We start from the raw sequence: 19,488 nt of genomic DNA, 5'->3' as shown, positions 1-19,488 counted from the left end.
ACAGAGTGAAGATGCACATGAGGTGTGGCATGGGGAAGATACATGAGGGTGTGAGGGAAGGTCTGGGAGGATGCACAAGGGCAGGAGGGGGTGAGGGAGACTCAGTGGAGGTCAGGTAGGATGCATAAAGATGCAAAGGGAAGTGTGGGTTGGAAGGCTGCCTGGGGTTTTAAGAGGCACTGCATAGGTTGGGGATAGTAGGGTTGGAGTGGATGCACAAAGATGTGAGGGGTGACAGAAGAGGCCCTGCATGGGTTGAGGGGGGTGCTAAAGGTACCACACAGGTCAGGGAGCATATGAGGAGGTGTGTGGAGACACCAGTCAGGGAGTATGAGAATCTTCTCCTAAGCTGATCATGCTAAACATTCACGATACTTACTTAGTCTTGAGTCTCTGAAGGTTGGAATCTGAAAGTTTTTCTCCACTTGCTTGACTCATTCCCATCCTTGCATTCACACCACCTGTATAATTCACACACACCCCTCCCCTCCCCAGCATTCACTTAGAATGTTGAACAGTTTTTCTCTGAATTCATTCCTCATTTTTTCATTATCACAGTTCACTGGAGCGTAACATGCAGCATTTGCCTATAAATTTCTATTTTCATGTACCCTTAAAACAGTCCGCGTAATACTAGCTAGTAGTTTTTGGCATTCAGTTTAATTCTTCTATTCCTAATTGAACTCACACCTTCATGCTCATGCATGTATTCATCAACAGCATTGCGCAAGATCAAACTACCTTCGTTCATATCTCTTACAATCCGCTTAGATTCTCAGGCATACAATGTACCTATCTTTCTTTCTTTCATTCATTCCTTTCAGTTATTCATTCATCCTCTTCCCTTTTACTCCATTAACATTCCAAGTCTACAATCTTCCATAAACCATTCTTGTTGCCAAATAGATCATAGATAGTTCACAGATTAATTATCTTAGCTTGTAATTCTCTAAGAATTATGAGCTGCAGAATCAGTTTAAGGCTAGAGTAAAAAGGCAGTATCGTCAGAACATTTGTATGTGTTCAATTTATAAATGCATGGATAAATAAAACATATAAATGTTGCTTATGGAATATTGAAATCAATACAATAATTACACCTAATAGGTTTTTTTAGCAGATGAAGTTCATAGAAATGCCCAATGCATTAGATGGTGGAAAGAAACTTCCTTATTTGTTCAGAACCATTTTTCTCCTGAAATGTATGAGGAAATAATTTTTATTGATGGGAAATGAGGAACAATAATTTTCTGTAGAAATTCATGCACAAAACCATTCGTCCTGGGAACAAGCTAGCTGGTATGTTCGATAGGAGAGGAGAGGATGTAATAGAAAAATGAATAGAATAGAATAGAATATGTGTGTATGTGTGTGGACAGTATAAAACTAAGATTTCCTCCATGGGATTCATTTTAATTAGGAAAGATAACCTATTTAACTTTAGAGGCTGTTTGGGTTCTGATGTATAACGCTAATTAAGAACAGAAAAATCAATTTTAGCATTTTTTCTTGTTAAATCATTTTTTTAAATGATGGCGTATTAAATCGCCCACACTTGACTATATTCAAGCAGCAAACCTGTGCACTAAAGTTTGTCATTCCTGGTTTATGTCTGTTCTCAATCTATGTTTTCTAGTTGTGACTGCATAAACCCACCCCTCATTTATTAAAGTTTGATAAAATGCATATTCTGTACAGTGTAACCTCATATTAATGAACTTAAATGGCATGAATGAAAACACTGTGTGTAATTACATCATTTGTCATAAATGGCATAATCTATGTCACGCATAACAATGGTGCCGGAGATAACATACCCTTTGATTTAATAGTGAGAAGCAAGAAAGAGCCACTCCTTTTAATTTACCTGTTAAACCGAGGCTTTGCTGTATATTTAATAAAAGCAAGGTTAAAAAGCAAGTGAGAAGTCAACGCTTGACAGCCTCCTTAAGAAATATCTTCTAAGCTTTGAAGAAACACCTGGGCTCACATTTAATGTGGTATTTTCTTTTGTGTAGTTTCAGCATAAGAATTTAATCTCCCAACACAACCAGCTTGTAATGACACTGGAAGAACACAAGAGCGCACTAAAAGCTGCGCAGGTCAGCCACCAGATCGGCATTGCGTTAGCAGTGGTGGTTTTCTTTTTGCTTCTAATATTTCTTGCTTCTTTTTTTCCTGCTGTCCGTAACTTTTATGCATGCAAACCTGGGTTCTCTCATTAATAACCAGCTGCCCTCTGGGGCAAGATCTGCATGCCTAGAAGGATTTCTGCTATACCAGAATTGCAGAGCTAAGAAATCAGTGCTAAACTATTTTTTATTATTATTATTACAGCTCCAGTAATGTTCAGGTAGTCTTCGACCTATGACCCCAATTGAGCCCACCATTTCTGTTGCTAAGTGAGGCAGTTGTTACGTGACTTTTGCCCCATTTTACGACATTTCTTGCCATATTTGTTAAGTGAATCACTACAGCTGTATGATCTTGAGACTGTAGAGACTTTAGAAATCATTTTGCAAGACTGAATACATTCTCCCAATCTTCTCGTTTTATTGTGAATCTGGTGGGGCGGGCTGTTGAGATGTTTCCAGAACCCATAGCTAATGTTATGGCCGGTTCAAAGAACCTCCAAATCCCAACCCTGGTTGGCCTCTCCCCGCCCTCCCCTCCCAGGAGTCTCCACACCGCCTGTTTTGGATGCGAGATAAATGCAGGGCTCGCACAGAGGCTCATGGAGTGGTGGGGGGGGGGGGAGAAATGGACCTCCCAGAAGTTCTGGAAGGCCGGAAATGGACCCTCCGGAGCCTGGGGGGAAATAGTGTTTGTCCTCCCGGAAGCTCGAGGAAAGCCTCTGGAGCCTGAGGAGGGTGAAAATATCCCCCATCACCATGGTGCAGGAGGCCGAGTAGGCCACACCCTACATGACCACGCCCACTTAGTAACCGAGCAGGGAACCTGTTGCTGAAATTTTTAAAGCCCACCCCTGGATGTTTCCTGCTATTAGTCTCTTGGAATAGATTCAGCCCTCCCTGTATCCAGCTGTTGCTTGGGTAGTGATTCTTCCTCTGTCCTTCAAGGTCATTCTCTATTCAATCTCCTCTGAGAGTTAGATTCTGCCTCATTTCTGCCAGAGCTGTAGCTAGGTAATTTACACCTGAATATTTCTTACCTAAGAGTAACTATGCTGTTACCCTGAGGCAAGATGGGCTTTTACAATAGGTTTTACAAATAAATAAATGTTGTTGAAGGGAAGAAAAAATAAAAGGAGCAGCATACCTAATCTACTGCCCCAAAGTATTAAATATGAGCCAAACTAAAGCCAAGGGAGCTTTAATAAGTCCTTGGATCAGGCTGGGGAGCCAGACAGTGTCCTCGCCTGCTCTTGCAGCCTCCCATCTCCCATTGTATCTTCCTCAACCCATTGTAACCATAGTGAAAGCTATTTTGATGAACAGATTGCAGTTTGTTTTGTGTGTCTATGTATGATTTGAATTTCAAAAAAGGGGACAAAATATAAACAGAAAGCCACAGGAAAGAAAATCCTTATCTGTTTTGCTTTGCTTTGTCCATATCATCTCTTCTTAGGTATAACATCTTTTTTCCCTCCCTTGAGGGAGAACCGACATGGCAGGTCTGCGTATCTTTGTAGCCTGAAACAAGTCTCAGGGCTCAGAAGTGTCCCTTGAACAGAGCATATCCCCTTGGCTTCCCAGTTGATGCCAATTCCATTGCCTCTGCTTTATCAGCAAAGGCTGGTCCTGGTACTTTTCCTGCGTTTGGATTAAATGTCTTCTATTTGGCATTAAGCTAAAAACTGTCATCACCGACATCAACACAGCCTTTTCAAAAGCCCTTAAGGTTTAATTTCCTATCAGCTGCTGACTGGAGATGAGTGCTTTTCATGTCAGGAAGTGGATGAGGAGAGGGAAACTTGCTGGTGTGGTGGACTATATGGAGAAGCATCATGGCTCTCTGGTTTAGGAACTCTATTGCAGTTGCTTCCTCAACATCTAGTTTTGGTCACCATGATATAAAAAGCAGCTGAGACTCTAGAAAGAGTGCAGAGAGGAGCAATGAAGATGATTAAGGGACTGGAGGCTAAAACCTATGAAGAACAGCTTCAGGAATTGGATAGATCTAGTTTAATGAAAATAAGAACTAGGGGCACTTGCAGTGTTTCAGTATTTGAGGGGTACCACAAAGAAGACGGGGTTAACTTATTTTCATAAGTACCTGAAGGCTGGACAAGAAGTAGTGGATTAATCAAGGAGAAATTTCATGACATAACAATTCACCAGTAGAACACGTTGCCTCCAGAAGTTGTGGTTGTTCTAACACTGGACATTTTTAAGAACAGATTAGACAACCATTTGTCTAAAATGGTGTAGGGTTTTCTTTCTATCAAGGTAATGATGCAGTTGTTGTTGTTCTGTTTTAAAAAAATTCTTTAAACTTAGTCTCTATCTACTTGGCAATTAAGTTAGTGAAAATTATTTTATTTTTATCTATGTAGTTTTAGAATTCTTTCCCATGCTCTCTGACAGTGATAATTTCACTGGATGTTTTACAGTGAAAGGTAGGCCCAATTTAATGTTTGCTAGGTAGATGGTGATTGTGGACCCTCATGTTTTGTATAGCAATAGCAATAGCTATTTAGATTTATATACAATGATTTACAGCCCTGTCTAAGCGGTTTACAGAGTCAGCACATTCCCCCCCCCCCCCGGCTCAACAGTCTGGCTTCTCATTTTACCGACCTTGGAAGTATGGAGGGCTGAGTAGTCTTGAGCCAGTGAGAATTGAACTCTTGGCAGTGAGCTGAATTAGCCTGCAATTTTACATTCTAAGCACTGCGTCATCACGTCTCTTAGCCACAGGTATAACACAGACATATTGCAGAAAGCCAATAATCACTCTATTCCATTCACTCAGTCATGTCTTCCTTTCTGTGAGACTATTAAAATTAACTCCACATGCAGCCTTCGTCACATGGATTTACAGGGAGTTTTGAACTAGATGGTGTCTATTGGTGTGGCTCCATCACCAGGTCTTGCTCTTCTGACCTAGTAATTGTGCTGGAGAATGATGAGTAAGTTTGTTTCAAGGAGCTGTTCTGTCATCTATCTATCTCTCTCTCTCTCTCTCTCTCTCTCTCTCTCTCTCTCTCTCTCTCTCTCTCTTTCTCTTTCTCTTTCTCTTTCTCTCTTCCTCTCTCTTCCCTCCTCTCTTTCTTCCTCTCTCTTTCCCTCTCTCTTTCCCTCTCTCTTTGTCTCTCTCTCTTTGTCTCTCTCTCTTTTTCTTTCTCTCTCTTTGTCTCTATCTCTGTCTCTTTCTCTCTCTTTTCCCCCTCTCTTTCTTCCTCTCTCTTTCCCCCTCTCTCTCTTTCTCTCTCGCTTTGTCTCTGTCTCTGTCTCTGTCTCTCTCTCTCTCTCCATATTTTATCAAGAGTCACTCTTTTTAAACACTATAGACAGCAGCAAGCTGAATTTAGCAGGGTAATATTTCCCAATCTCCTACTCTGCAGATTCTTTCCAAGAGTCCCCAAGACATCCTGGGGTTGATCCATTCTTAAACAAACACTTTTGTTTAAAAAAGGGAAGCCTATCCTTACGGGCAACTGAACAAGACAATCCTTCCTTCCTTTCTCCCTCCCTCCCTTCCCCTTCCCCTTCCTTCTTTCCTTCCTCCCTCCATCCCTTCCCCTCCCTCCCTCCATCCCTCCTCCCTTCTTTCCTTCTCTTCTTCTTTCCTTCCTTCCTTCCCTTCCTCCCTCCTTTTTTATTTTATTCCATGATGCTTTCTATTTGTGGGTGTTGTTTTTTTTTCCTTCCCAAAGATTGAAGGAAGATGTAATAATTCACTACTGACAGTTTCTTCTTCTGCGTGGCATGAAAAACTAATCCCCTTTCTGAGCTATGGGGATTTTCTGCTAGACTTTGCATGTCTGCTGTAATGTATTAAACTGATGCACTCTGCCGCATAGAAAGATGTAGCACATGGACATTTTTGATCAAATGTGCATGTTTAGTTAAAATACCTGCATCAGCTCGGAGCCTCTTGCTTCCCTGCATTTATTACTGAGACCAGCTTCTCTGTCAGTGAAATCTAATGGTTACATTTGATTTCTAGTCTCAGGTGGAAGAATACAGGCAGTTGAAGGACACCTTAAAAAAGATGCCCAGTTTCCAGAAACCTGAAAAATTTGAGTCGCCACATGGTTTCCCTGCGACACCTGTGCCTTCTCCTCTGAGTGATTCCAAAACACAGGGCACAGATGCCGCTAAAGAGCAAAAAGAGGTAATATGAAATGACTGTATTAAGGCAAAGCAATCGTATTTAATCATCATCATGGTTATTAGCATTGATACAGTGCTCTGAACATTACTGCAGCAGTAGTCCATGTAACAATCCTATTAAAAAGGTCGCTGTTATCATTTCAAAGGGCAGGAGAAGAGAAGCTGAGCAGGACAAATGATTTAATCTAGATATCACATTAAAACACAGTTAAAAAAAAAACCTCGAATAGTGATTTCCTAAGTAGTTTCCTAAGATATCCTCAGCCAGGTTATGAAAATTAGAATTCCTTCTGACAAGGAATTATGATCATTATGGCAATGGCAGACTCCTACTATGATAAAGGACACTTACTTTATTCTAGCAGTTATTTAATAAACATCAGAACATTGGCCATAATAAGGATCTGATTTACAGCCAAGGCTAATATTGGAATCTGTTCTTGCTTCTAGAGCTCCCTGTTGAGATAGTTGAAGAATTGCCTAAAAATGAAACTCCTCCACATCTGAGGAGGGGAAGGAATAATACAAATTAAGAAAAGTACTTTCAGTTGCAGGATCTGATGTATTTCTTCATTTTCTGTGGCTGTGTCCTCCCTCTTCGGATGTAGGCAGGCCACAAACCGCTTCTGGATTAGAGGAAATTTTGGAGAAGAATAGAAGCTTCTGGCAAATTCTTGAACCAGATTCCAACTTCATCAATGTCCCCGATCCCTATTCCTTTGTTCCAGGCATATAAATTAGAAGTGAACCAGATTTCCAAATTGCAGAACACATGTATAACAAGTACAGCCTCCTATGGTTTGGCGGAGGCCTGTGATTACAGGAGAAAAATATACACTATATTGCCAAAAGTATTCGCTCACCTGCCTTTACTCGCATATGAACTTACTGTAAGTGACCTCCCATTCCTAATCCATAGGGTTCAATATGACGTCAGTCCACCCTTTGCAGCTATAACAGCTTCAGCTCTTCTGGGAAGGCTGTCCACAAGGTTCAGGAGTGTGTTTATGGGAATTTTTGACCATTCTTCCAGAAGCGCATTTGTTAGGTCACACAGAGATGTTGGACGAGTTTACGTGGCTTACCACTTCGTGGCTGAGTTGCTGTCATTCCCAAACACTTCCACGTTCTCATAATACAGCTGACAGTTGACTGTGGAATATTTAGGAGCGAGGAAATTTCACGACTGGATTTGTTGCACAGGTGGCATCCTATCACAGTTCCATGCTGGAATTCACTGAGCTCCTGAGAGCCACCCATTCTTTCACCAATGTTTGTAAAAACAGTCTGCATGCCTAGGTACTTGATTTTATACACCTGTGGCCATGGAAGTGATTGGAACACCTGATTCTGATTATTTGGATGGTTGAGCGAATACTTTTGGCAATATAGTGTATAATGGGGGTAGAAAAATCTTGAAAATGGACAGTAGGACGAAAGATACCTGAAACTGCCAATTGGCAGCTGAGTACAATCTTTGACAACAGAAAATGACAATTAGGACTATCTCAAGTAAAGGTTGTGTGTCTGACTAGAATTTTGACATCGTCTATCCTAAAGTGTGTTCCAAGACCAATTTGCCAGTTTTACATTGGTCATTTTGAGTAATTTGACCTGACTCCATTTTTATACAAATGATTGAATTAAACATTGTATATTTTTCACATCATAGTGCATTTCACACCTATTGGCATGTATGCTAATCAGTCTGACTAGGGTTAGTCAGACTCAATGCACCCCAAATGTAGTAGTATTCCTTTTTTTATACTTGCGAATAATTTTTATTAAGGGTTTTAATTACAATAGTAAAATCTAATACAAAAGAAAGAAGGCTAGAAAGAGAGAATGAAAAGTGCAAGGGAGAAGAAAAAAATAGAAAGAAAATTAAATGCCTGTGGAGATTCTCAGTCATCCAGGTCAGAGTTGTCCCAGGGGTGTTTTTTCAAGAGGCAACTGGACTTTCTGGGGGGGTTTTTTGGAAGACGTTTCAGAGTTGAAGTAGCTTCTTGGATGAGAAGTGATATGTCTTCAAAGAAAAACCAGAAAGTTTAGTTGCCTCTTGAACAAGCATCTTTGAGAGAAAGAAAAGTAGAAATATAATCGAGAGAGAGAGAGAGAAAGAGAGAGAGACAGAGAGAGAAATATGTAAAGTGACTTCCAATCTTCATCACAAGTACCGTTTAAACCAATTCTGTAACTCTGTACCCCCTCTTATTTTACAACCAAAGTTCTCTTTATCCCATATCCCATCTCTTATAGACAAATCCATAAAGCATTGACCTTTTCAGGCCTTGGATCGGCAAAAAATGTCCATTAAGGATACCAGTTCCAGACAAAGTGATAGGGCAGTTGTAGTAGAGAACACGTAGATGACATCCATTTTTACTCTAACCAGGTTAGGTAGGACAAATTCAACTTTATAAGTATAGCAATAAGAATGGAAGAATTTAACTACAGTGGTACCTTGGTTGCACCTTGGTACTCAACTGCCTTGGAACTCATAAAATTTGGTACTCAATGCATTTTTATGCAAACATTTTGTCCTGGTACTCATCTGACAAGCTAGAATTTGTCAGGGATTCCTTGTGACTCACTCTATTATTCCTTATGGGGGGGAAAATTGCTTGGTACTCAATGTTTGTGGTAATCATTGCGCCTCCTGGAACCAATTAACAGTAAGTACTGAGGTACCACTGTACAGTGGAATTGTTAGATCGACATAGGGTGAAAGGACAGTGGTGAAATATGATTTCTAGATGTTCAGATTTTCAGTTATGGAAAAACATTGGTGTCATCTGAGGACGGCTGCTTGCATTTCCAGCATTACGATGTAGGACACATTTTGTGATGTGTCTCCAAAGTATAAAAGAATCCAGCAGAAAGCTGTCAGAAATGGCCAGTCTTTATTTCAAATGAAATAAAACATAAATATTCATTAAAAAAAGCTTTCTGTGGGGATTTTCATGTTTACTGAGCTTGATTTCCTTTTTGCAAATGTCACAATTAATGAAATGTTTGCAAGAAAAAAAGCACCAGCTTTGTGAATATAAGGATTCCAACTTTTTAACCCTAAAATACACATAATCACTTTGTACCTTGTTTAGACAAATCAGGGGGTCTTCTACAGTACGTGTTTTATGTCAGAATAGTAAGTCAGCATGGGCTGTGTTAAGTCATAGCCCAGAATAACTTACAAGGTAATAGATATTTCAAGAACAAAGCAGCATGGTATACCAATACACATAGAAGTAGCCCACACTTACCAACCACAGTTGGAACTAGCAACTCAACTGCTAAGCGGCACAGTCGTTAAATGAAGCATCACACAATGGTACTGACTTGTAACGTCAGTTTTGGATGTAGTGAATTACCTCAGTTCATTAAGTGCGACATCACATGTGCTTGCCATTGTATATAATAGTTTGCCTTCCATCATAGCCAAGTGACAGAATCTGGATACGTTATCTGAGATGTCTGTTTCCCAGATCAGCTACTAGATAGTTATCCTCCAGCCTGCCTAGATATGTTATAGATGGGGAAGTACAGAAAGTCCAAATGTATGTATAAAAGAGGCAACAGGGCAATACACAACTCACAGTTTGGAGTTCTTCTCACCACATAAGCAGAGGTGGCGGTTTAAGATTGCAAAATCTGCCCTCCCAAAGGAAGAAAAGTGAGATGGTATTACCATGAGACAGTGTAAAAGAATTTCTGATCTAGGGGGATGTGATGTTAAATAAACAATGGCGGGACTTCTCCCTGAAGTGAAGTTAGTGAAGCTTGGCTGAAATACAAGTAGTCCTTGACTTATGACCACAATTGAGTCTGGAATTTTGATTGTCCATTGTCATGACCATTAAGCAAGACACCCACATGGCTGTCTCACTCAATGACCACGATCCTAGCACTTCCCATGCCTCAAGAGGTGGGGGAGGCCTTGGCAGTCTTGATAGCCACAGGATATGGAAATCTGCCAGTAGTATGCTGAACTCCTGAAAAGCCTGGCCTTCTCCCTCCCCTCTGGCCTTCTCTCTGTCCTACCACACCCAAGTTCACTTACCTTTCCCTGCTGCTGCTGACAGATGCACCCAGCCAATGCAAAGCTCAATTAGAAAGCTAATAAATACAGTTTTCATCAAGACTAGAGAAGCAATCTTTTTCAAGGCTGGCTAGGAAAGGGAACTTTACTAGCTTTCCACAGCACTGCAGCAGAATACTTAACATTATTAAATATTAGTATTATTAATTGATTCTAGGCAGAAATATTAATACAAGGCAGAAGGTAGGCAGAAAATTGGATGGATGATGGAAAACAGGAGTGTCCTACCTTACGGAGTAAACATTATGATGCGCACAGAGTCCCATTTGACATCTTTAAAGTAATTGGCAAGTGCACTCACAATTGGCTCCTGTATTGGATATGGTGAGTCTCAATATACCAATTTATCAGAAAGCTTTCCACTAGACTGGTGCAAATCTTTCACAGGGTACTTCATGTCAGCAATGCTTCCAAATTATCCCTTGAAGATGTTTTGCTTGGGCTTGCAGATACAATATCTAGAATCAGTTTCTATGCTTTCTAAGCCTTGGGGCAGGATGGTCTTCTAGTCAGTGACTTTTGTACAAGTTGCAGCTGAACAAGTCACTTCCGGATGTCGGCCTGAAGCCATTTGAGGCTTCAGAGTGATACAGAGCACCATATTGAGGAGACCCACATGGCTTCTTTATCCTGAGAGGGAAAATTCCATCATTTCTGCCATGTAAAATGGGTTAAATGAGAAAAGTGAAGCTGGTTGGTTTACCTTTTGCTCTGGTATCCTCTTGGGACCTTTGTGGAGCTCAAAGCCATTCTGTAAATAAATACGATATCATATATTTTTTCCTTTGTTTTTATTTTTATCTTGTTTTGTTGCTATTTTTCTGTATTTTACTTTGTGAACCTCGCAGAGTTGTTGGGATTTAATCTGCACATTTAATCAATATGTGCATAAGTAAATGACTGGTGCTTTACTTTGCCTGCCTGCTTTCCATCCATCCATCCATCCATCCATCCATCCATCCATCCATCCATCCATCCATCCATCCATAAGGCAACTAGGAAAGAATGTGTCCAGGAATACCTTAGCAATGGTAGGTACGTTACTGCCTCCCCACCCACTAGAGCAGGGGTGTCAAACTCGTGGCGCACGGCGGCATCACATGACGTATCGCGACTTTTCCCCCCTTTGCTAAACCGGGCGTGGGTATGGCCAGCATGTGATGCATCAGACCCGCAGGCCGCACATTTGACACCCCTGCACTAGAGTGTAAACATGTTTGTTATCTGTTTCAAAGAATTACTAATCTTGACTTCCTAAGTAATTTGTCTTTCAGCACCATAAATGGTGGAAGTTGTATCAGCCACCCTTCCCTTGGTATCTGTGCTTCTGCTCTTGAGATATGAGTTTCTTCAGATACAGAGAATTTTTCCTCAACTTTTTTTTTTTTTTTGGCAAGGGAAAGGAGATTTCCTTTTCCCCTCACCCTAGCTTTTACTTTTCAATTTTCTTTTGCACCTGAGAAGGAGAATGACGCTCCTTCCAGAAGACACACAAATAGCTAAGGGGGCCAAAAGAGGCAGTCTATCTTTTCTTATTTTTCCTTTCTCTCTCTCTCCCACTTTCAAGGTCACCGTATGTCATGATACAAAGCATCTTGAACATGGACGAGGCTGGGATTTTCTAGTTGGGCTGTTTCAGGCCTTTGTTGCTGGTTTAAGACAGGTTTTCAGTGTTTTCTACCATAAAATGATTTTTTTAAAAGTGCCATTGATTTTCAGCAACTATCAACCTTTTATCCTATTTAACAGGAACAGGTTGTTACCTAGCATTTTGCTTTCCTACCCATGGTTTTCCTCCCCCCCCCCCCCCGTTCCATTTGTATCCATTCTGGAGGAGATGTTTTAATTGGAGGCTGGTTGCTTGCATCAGGAAAATGCAGCCCTTGGCACAAGAACAAGCAAGCTAGTGGTCTGCACTATAAAAGTATGAATCATAGCATTGATTTAGCTTAGGCTGCGCAGGCTGGAAGTAATCCGAAAAGAGACCTTTGTGTCCTTTTTACTCCCACAGCATATGGACAACCATGCATAATCAGATATGGTCCCTCTGTGAATGTTTGTGTTTAATAAAACATTGATAGAGATCTTTGCTCTTTCCAAATGTCACATTATTATAATTTAAGCAAGGTAAAGGAGTCTAAATTCCAGATATCATCTTGTTTGGATACAAAAAGCTTCAGTTTTATTTCTTAATGAAAATCTGTAAGTCTGCCTTTTTTTTTTCCTCTTAAGAGTCGGATAAAAAAAATAAAATCAAGAAAGAATAAGCGGCAGGAATGGGTGCTTCAGATCAGGAAAATATAGCTCTTGGAAGTAATTGTGGATTGTGAGATTGAGAAAAATAGGTCCCAAGAATATGGCTGATGTGGGACATTAGCTGTGAAGCAAAAATACAGATTTACATAGGCAAATTGAGTTTTTTTAGGGCTACATTTCACACATGAATATCTACCTGTTGATGTCCTAAGCCTTAATGTCTTAGTAGTCTGATACCCAACTATGGAAAGGAATTCAGTGCTGAAATTGCCACCAGATTATGCTTAATATGGCCTTAATTCTCAAGTCATAGTAAGTGATCAGAAACATCTGTTTCTATCTCTGATGAAATATATACATGTGAATTTATCCTTAAATATCTATTCACCTTGTGATGGATTAAAATTAAAGTCTAGCTTTATGATACAGCAATTTCTAGCCAAATAGTTTTAGAGAGTAATACAGGTGAAAGCTGAAAGCTAAAATTGGGTTCTGTAAGGTTGCCACTTAATTTGTGTATAATAGGTCCAATAATTATTTCAGTGCTCACTTTGTCTCGGCATAAAGCTATTTCCATTAATAAAACATGGCAACATAATTCCCTGGACCTTACAGATTGTCCTCGGTACATTGTATTTACCTTCCTTTTTCCATTCTTGATCCTTAGGCTATTCATCTTGAGAATGTGAGTTGACTGAGGGGTAGCTTTTGAATTATTTAAGATGTGTACCGAGGCACACAAATACTTTCTTTAAAAGTGCTTAAATCTTTACAGCAAGACTATATGGACAAAAATTGCAGTAAAATGTTTAAAAATGATCCTTCGCCCTAGTTACATATTTTTTTAAAAAAAGTAAAAATAGTGTAAACTACATCATCAGTTTAGCCAACAATCTGGATTTATTCCAAACAAGATAAAAAGTTTTTTTTTTAAGGACAGCAATTTTCTCAGCATTTTGTGGTGAGTACCTCTTCCCTAAAAGGATAGAATAGAAATGTCAGGAGGCTTAAGAAAAATAAAAGTGGAATTATAATTGAAATAATTCAAATGCAGTTCTTCATAATTTATTCCCATATGGTTATTATAATATTAATGACAACTGATGTGTTTTTTATTCATTTCTTTCATATTAAACATCATTCAGTAGCAACTATTTGGAGGATCTCTGGAGTCATGTTCAAAGATCCATTTCAAGGCCCTAGACCAAGAGTCTTCAAACTTGGCAACTTTAAGACTTGTGGACTTCAACTCCCAGAATTAGCTGGCTGGAGAATTCTAAGAGTTGAAGTCCACAAGTCTTAAAGTTGCCACGTTTTGGGATCCCTGCCCTAGACTGTGAGTTTCTAAGTTCAACAAAGCTCACAACAAAGATGAATATTTCCATGGCCTTTGTAAAGAAAATAAAAAAATTAGAACATCTGTTTTAGGAAGACAGGTGCTTGAACTGAAAAACAAACCAGCAGAAAAACTCTGTCCTTCACCATTCTCACCTTGAATGGACCTGTTATCAGTGAACATGTACTCATAGGGAAGTAAGCAGTTCATAGACGACCTAATTCTAAGCTATTCTAGCGCTTTAGCACTAAAAAGTAGCACTTTGAATTGTGTATTTTTCGCCAGGCAAAACTTCCAAAACTACTTTCAAAAACTGTTCTATTTTTCCCCTCTCTGCATCACTGTAGGAAAATATATATATATATTATGATGTATATTCTAACTTTTCCAATGTATCATGATTTATGTGCTGATTAGATTGATTTTCCTCCAGGGAATCTGGGTACCATATAAGAACTTCTTCCTCCATTTTTTCCCCCCTATAATAGCAAATCACGTAAAGAGAGAAGGGCAATCTTGCAAAGTAGATTGGACAGAACAATCATATTTGACCTGAAGTCATCTAAGTGAGCTTCCATGGTTGAATGGTCTCCCAATCCTAGCCCAATTTTATATATTTTAACTGCCACATCAGACTATTGAAAGCTTGACAGGAAGTAAATCCTTTGAAATTCAATGTATAGTCCAGAAGCATATTATTTGGAACTAACCTCTCAGATTTAATGATTGATATTATTGTAGATTATGCAAAATGGTGAGCAGTCACAAGAGGGAGAAGAAGCTATTAAAGTAAACCCCAGGGAAGGAAGAGAACAGACAGCAGAACTTTTTCACCCTGACAGAAAAGTGATGGAAGGTCACGGGCCACGGGAATTAAATATTCAGGAAAAGCAAGAAGCAGGAGAAGATGAGGAACAACATGCAGAGCAAGATGAAGAAGAGCAGAAAAAAGAATTAGAAGAAGAAGAAATGGAGCAAGCTGGGCAACCAGAACACTTAACAGATGATCTCGATCAAGTCCCAGAAGAGCATGAATGGAAGGACAAAGAACAGACTGACGAGGAAACCAACATGGTTGGAGAACACAACCATTCACAGGTGGGCCCACTTTTCCTCCCGAGAATATTTGCATGTCTTTCTCAAGTCAAGTTTGACTCTTGGTGAACCTCTTCGTATTGTTCATGGACACCTTCATTATTGTTTCTGTGGCAACTTTCTAGTCTAGATTATGACCTTACGACTTGTGCTTTCCCATCTGAGTACTAACCAGGTCTGATTCTGTTTAGCAATTTTGAGATTGGCCAAGGCTGTGAATCAGGTTAGACAACCTGATCTGAAAACCTGAATCTGAGAACCATTTTCAGGTTTATTTAGAAGTCAATCCCGTTGTATTTAATTGGAATCAATCGGCTACCTTTGATATATTAAGACACACTTGTTGAGAATTTTAGGTTATCATTGCTTGGCAGCAACCTCTGGGTGCCTCCTGCCGTTGAATTCATTTGTAATTAATGGGGAAGAAAAGGCTGTTGGGTTATAGACTAACTTGGGCTTCATTGCATTCCTAACAAAAAGGCAGGTGTAATGGTATGAGGGAATGACCTTGGGAGGCAGGAGATGATCTGCAGCCAGGGAACATTCAGATAAGAGGCACCTTAGCTCACAGCAGGAATGTGGTTATGGCAAATATCTCAGAAAGGACTTTTCCATGTTCTTGGGTTGAAAAGGCGATGTGGAAGACATGTATTTTCAGAGTGGCAAGATTAATGCTTGCCCTAATCCATAAAAAAACCATGCCCAGTTCAATTAATTCTTCTTTATTGCAAGGCTACATTAACAGAGTCTTGTTAGTCTGAAAGGTAGATTTTTCTACTTGCAGATTTATCTTTATGAATCCAGAATGCTCTTTCCTCCACCTTGGTGTAACTTAATATTTGGCAAATCCTTTCACTTTAAATAAGATATGCATCCAGCAGGCAGAATCCCAGAGGTACAGATTATGCAGGTCACATTTTGTACAGAACTATAAATAGAAGTGTCAAGAAATGCTTCTACTTTCTAGGTCATATCTTGGGGCACCAAAATATACTTTTTCATTTGTTTCAACTAATTTTCAAATTGAAGCATACACAATGTGCCAAGCCCTCCTGATGTTTCAGACTTTTTCTATTATCCCAATGCCAACATTAGATGTTGTCTTTCTATTCATTCTAAGTATAAAATTATAGAAACTTAGACATTTAACCTATCTCACAAACATTTAAAATGGTCATTTCTCCCTAGTCATCCTTGATTACTCCTGCCAAAGGATGTAGTCAAACTTTCCATTCAAATTCGTCCTACACCCACTTCAAACTGTTGTCTCATTTAGCTTAATATTGTCTTTTCTGGCTCAAGAACGGGAGCTTTTTTTAATATATGCCATAAAGTACCTTGTTTTGGGAAAAATTAGTGGTGGGTGGGCTTTATAAATGTAAACCTGGCCTGGGAATGAGGAAGGGATGAAGTTTAAGTAATTAGTAGTGGAGCCATATCCAAATATGAGTTAGACAATGTAGATTTTCTGTATTTAATATGGCACCCCCCTCTTTTCTTGAGAATGAAGCAGTAATAATTTTTTCTTACCAAAAGCTGGAAAAGAGGGCTTTGGAAATGAGGCTATGAGTTGGCAACTCTTGTTTAAAGTCACATGCATGTCAGAGTTTGTTGGAAAAATCACATCCAGAAAGCTCACACAGATAACTGATTCATTTAAATAAGAAACTTCTTTATGTATGAGAATATATATACAATATCAACAGCAGAGAAGTTCATTTCAGTTCAGATCAGCAGACAAGTCCAGACTAGTTTCATTCTCTTGCACAGACTCAGAGCTGCATAGGTAAGCCACGCCCAGGTTCCGAGCAGTCTGGCATGGCTCTCAGTCACCATATTGTTCCCATTGGCTGATCCAGTTGCCATGTCTATACATTGGCTAACCTTGTTACCATGTCCTATTCCAGCCAGTCCCCAATAGCTGACCTGTTGCTTTGCCCTATTCCAGTTCATGAATGTTCTGACAATGCATACATTTTTCTATGACTTCTGGGGTGCCAAAGTAGAACTTGGGGGGGGGGGTTCTGCAGGCAAAACAAAATGTAAAATTACTTGAGTGATCTTGTGTGTGTGTGTTCCGCCAGGAGCCACCCACAGCGAAGATTGTAACCAGGCACAAATCACCTTATGAGCAGCAGTTGGAGCAACAGAAGCTGGCTGCTCAGAGAGAAGAAGAAGCCACCCGCCTAAGAGAGCATCAGGAGGCTCTGCACCATGAGAGGCTTCAGGAGCAGTTTGCACCGGCATCAGCAACTTCAAGAGAGAGAGCTGATGCTGCGGAGACAGGCCGAACAGGATGAAGAACAATTTAAGCAACAACTCAGGTTGTCTTTGCAACAAAGGGCCAGTTCTCTCTGCCCCACCCTCCCTTACTTGAGCAAGGAAGAAATTTCTCAGAAAATTCTAGAATTGCAAATCTCTTAGAATGCTGCCCCCCCTTTTTTTTATAAATATTTTCTATTTCAGGGTAGGTATATAAACAAGGCCTGATGAATGAATTGCCTATCTGAGAAGTACCGTATTTTTCAGAGTATAAGACGCACCTTTTTCCCTCAAAAAAGAGGCTGAAAATCTGGGTGCATCTTATATCCTGAATACAGCCTGTTTTTGCCTCCTGAAATCCCGCCCCCTTCACCAAAATGGCCCTGCAGATTCTGTAGAAGGCTTTCAGTGAGCTCCTGGGGACTGGGGAGGGCAGAAATGAGTGAAAAACGGGCTGTTTTTTACTTAACTCCCCCCCCCAGCCCCCAGGAGTACTCTATAAGCCTCCTAAAGGCTATGCATGCAATTTTGTTTTGACAAAAACGGGCCTCTTTTTGTGAAAAATTGGCTTTTTTTTGCTCATTTTTTTTGCTCACCCCCCCAGGAGCACTCTGCAAACCCCCTAAAGGCTATTCATGCCTTTTTGGGGGGGGGAAACGGGCCCGTTTTGCAAAAAATGGGCCGTTTTTGGGAGGTTTGCAGAATGCAAATTTTTTAAAAAAAAATTTGCTTCTTCAAAACCTTGGTGCATCTTATACTCCAAAAAATATGGTAACTGTTTCCAAGATGGCATTTGTAATGGCTGCCCTCAAAAAGTGACTTTTAAAGTTTTCAGTATTAGGGCTGTGTGTCTCTAATGGTCAGCAAAAGAATGGCTGCCGGGTGGGTTCCGGTTTCTTTTACTGCTGGTTCGCTCAGGGACGCGCTTCGGATACGGGTGCCAATAGAACCAGTTCGGGTGCATGTTCAGCAGAGTTACTATCTACTTGGCCAAACCGGTAGGAACCCACCTCTACTGTGTATCCTTTAGGAATCCTTTAAGTCAGGGGTGTCAAACTGGATTTTTTCAAGAGATGGATCAGCATTGTAGTTTTCCTCTGTGGGCTGGCCAGGGGTGGGTGGGTGGGATGAGAGGAGATGGGACCCTGCTGGTCAGAGGCACCATAGGCTGGTCCTTGCTATTTCCCCCGTTCCCCATTTTGGCTGGCAGGGTGTTGCAGGAGGTTGCCCAGGCCGAAAACTTGACACGGGGAGGGGGTGCACATCCCCACCCATGTCCCATTTTGGCTGCCAGAGGCACCACAGCCTGGTCCTTTGCTATTTCTAGGCTGGTCCCATGGGCCAGATTTAAGCATCCTGTGAGCAGCGTCCCGCCCGTGGGCCTTGAGTTTGACACTTCTGCTTTAAGTGATTCATATGCCGCTGTTCAAGCTTTACCATTGTTTGTGCAAACTGTGCAGATAAGGACAGGCAGACAAGAGACAGAATTCATATATCTTTGTATGTACAGTACACTGAGATATATTACTGTCTCTTTTTTGTGCTGATTTTTTCCTCCCTGAAGAAGGCAATCCTATTATTAGCATTGTTTAAACCAGCGGTAGCACCTTTTTGATAGCAATTGTCGTGTTTGGAATTTTGAGAACATTTCCTAGTTCGTTCAAACAAGACTGTTGCCACTTGGAAGGTTTTCCTAGATACAGAATGGATGCAGATGAGAAAACATTTGTTCATGAGAAAGCAAAATCAAATAATTGTTTTCCCCTCAAGCCTCTGCTCACCACTACCCCCAATACTTTCTATTGTCCCAACGTACTTTTCTATTATTTAAGGTAAATGTAGAAAATGCTTCTACGTAAAGCACTAGGCTGCAGTCACCGACCAATTGGGCCTACACAGTGTTGAACATGATTATAGCCCTAGAGGCTGAAGCTTCCCATCTATTTCCATACATTTGTTTCTTCAGTTTGGTTAAGTTTTAAGGGGAGAAGTTACTTTACGTAAAGCCAAATGGCAAACACCCAGGCAGCATGCATGCTCTTAGGCATAAAGAGATACTGAGGATGATTCTACTGTTTTTCTGCTGTCGTCCATTGTGGCTCCTTCCCAATCCATTTTAGATTTGTTTGGAACTATTTTAT

At 40.4% G+C, this 19,488-nt stretch overlaps 1 protein-coding gene across 1 annotated transcript in view; it reads left to right on the top strand.

The window, feature by feature from the left end:
- GOLIM4 (golgi integral membrane protein 4) overlaps nucleotides 1-19,488 on the top strand; it is a 76,682-nt gene that overhangs the window by 29,420 nt on the left and 27,774 nt on the right. Inside the window, 5 exon segments of the mRNA XM_032224979.1 lie at nucleotides 2,019-2,102; nucleotides 6,133-6,300; nucleotides 14,732-15,088; nucleotides 17,170-17,319; nucleotides 17,321-17,409. Coding sequence (XP_032080870.1) covers nucleotides 2,019-2,102; nucleotides 6,133-6,300; nucleotides 14,732-15,088; nucleotides 17,170-17,319; nucleotides 17,321-17,409 — 848 coding nt within the window.

The sequence above is a fragment of the Thamnophis elegans genome, chromosome 10 (genome assembly GCF_009769535.1).
Source record: "Thamnophis elegans isolate rThaEle1 chromosome 10, rThaEle1.pri, whole genome shotgun sequence".
Classification (NCBI taxonomy): Eukaryota; Metazoa; Chordata; class Lepidosauria; order Squamata; family Colubridae; genus Thamnophis; species Thamnophis elegans.
This window is presented reverse-complemented; position numbering and strand designations above follow the sequence as displayed.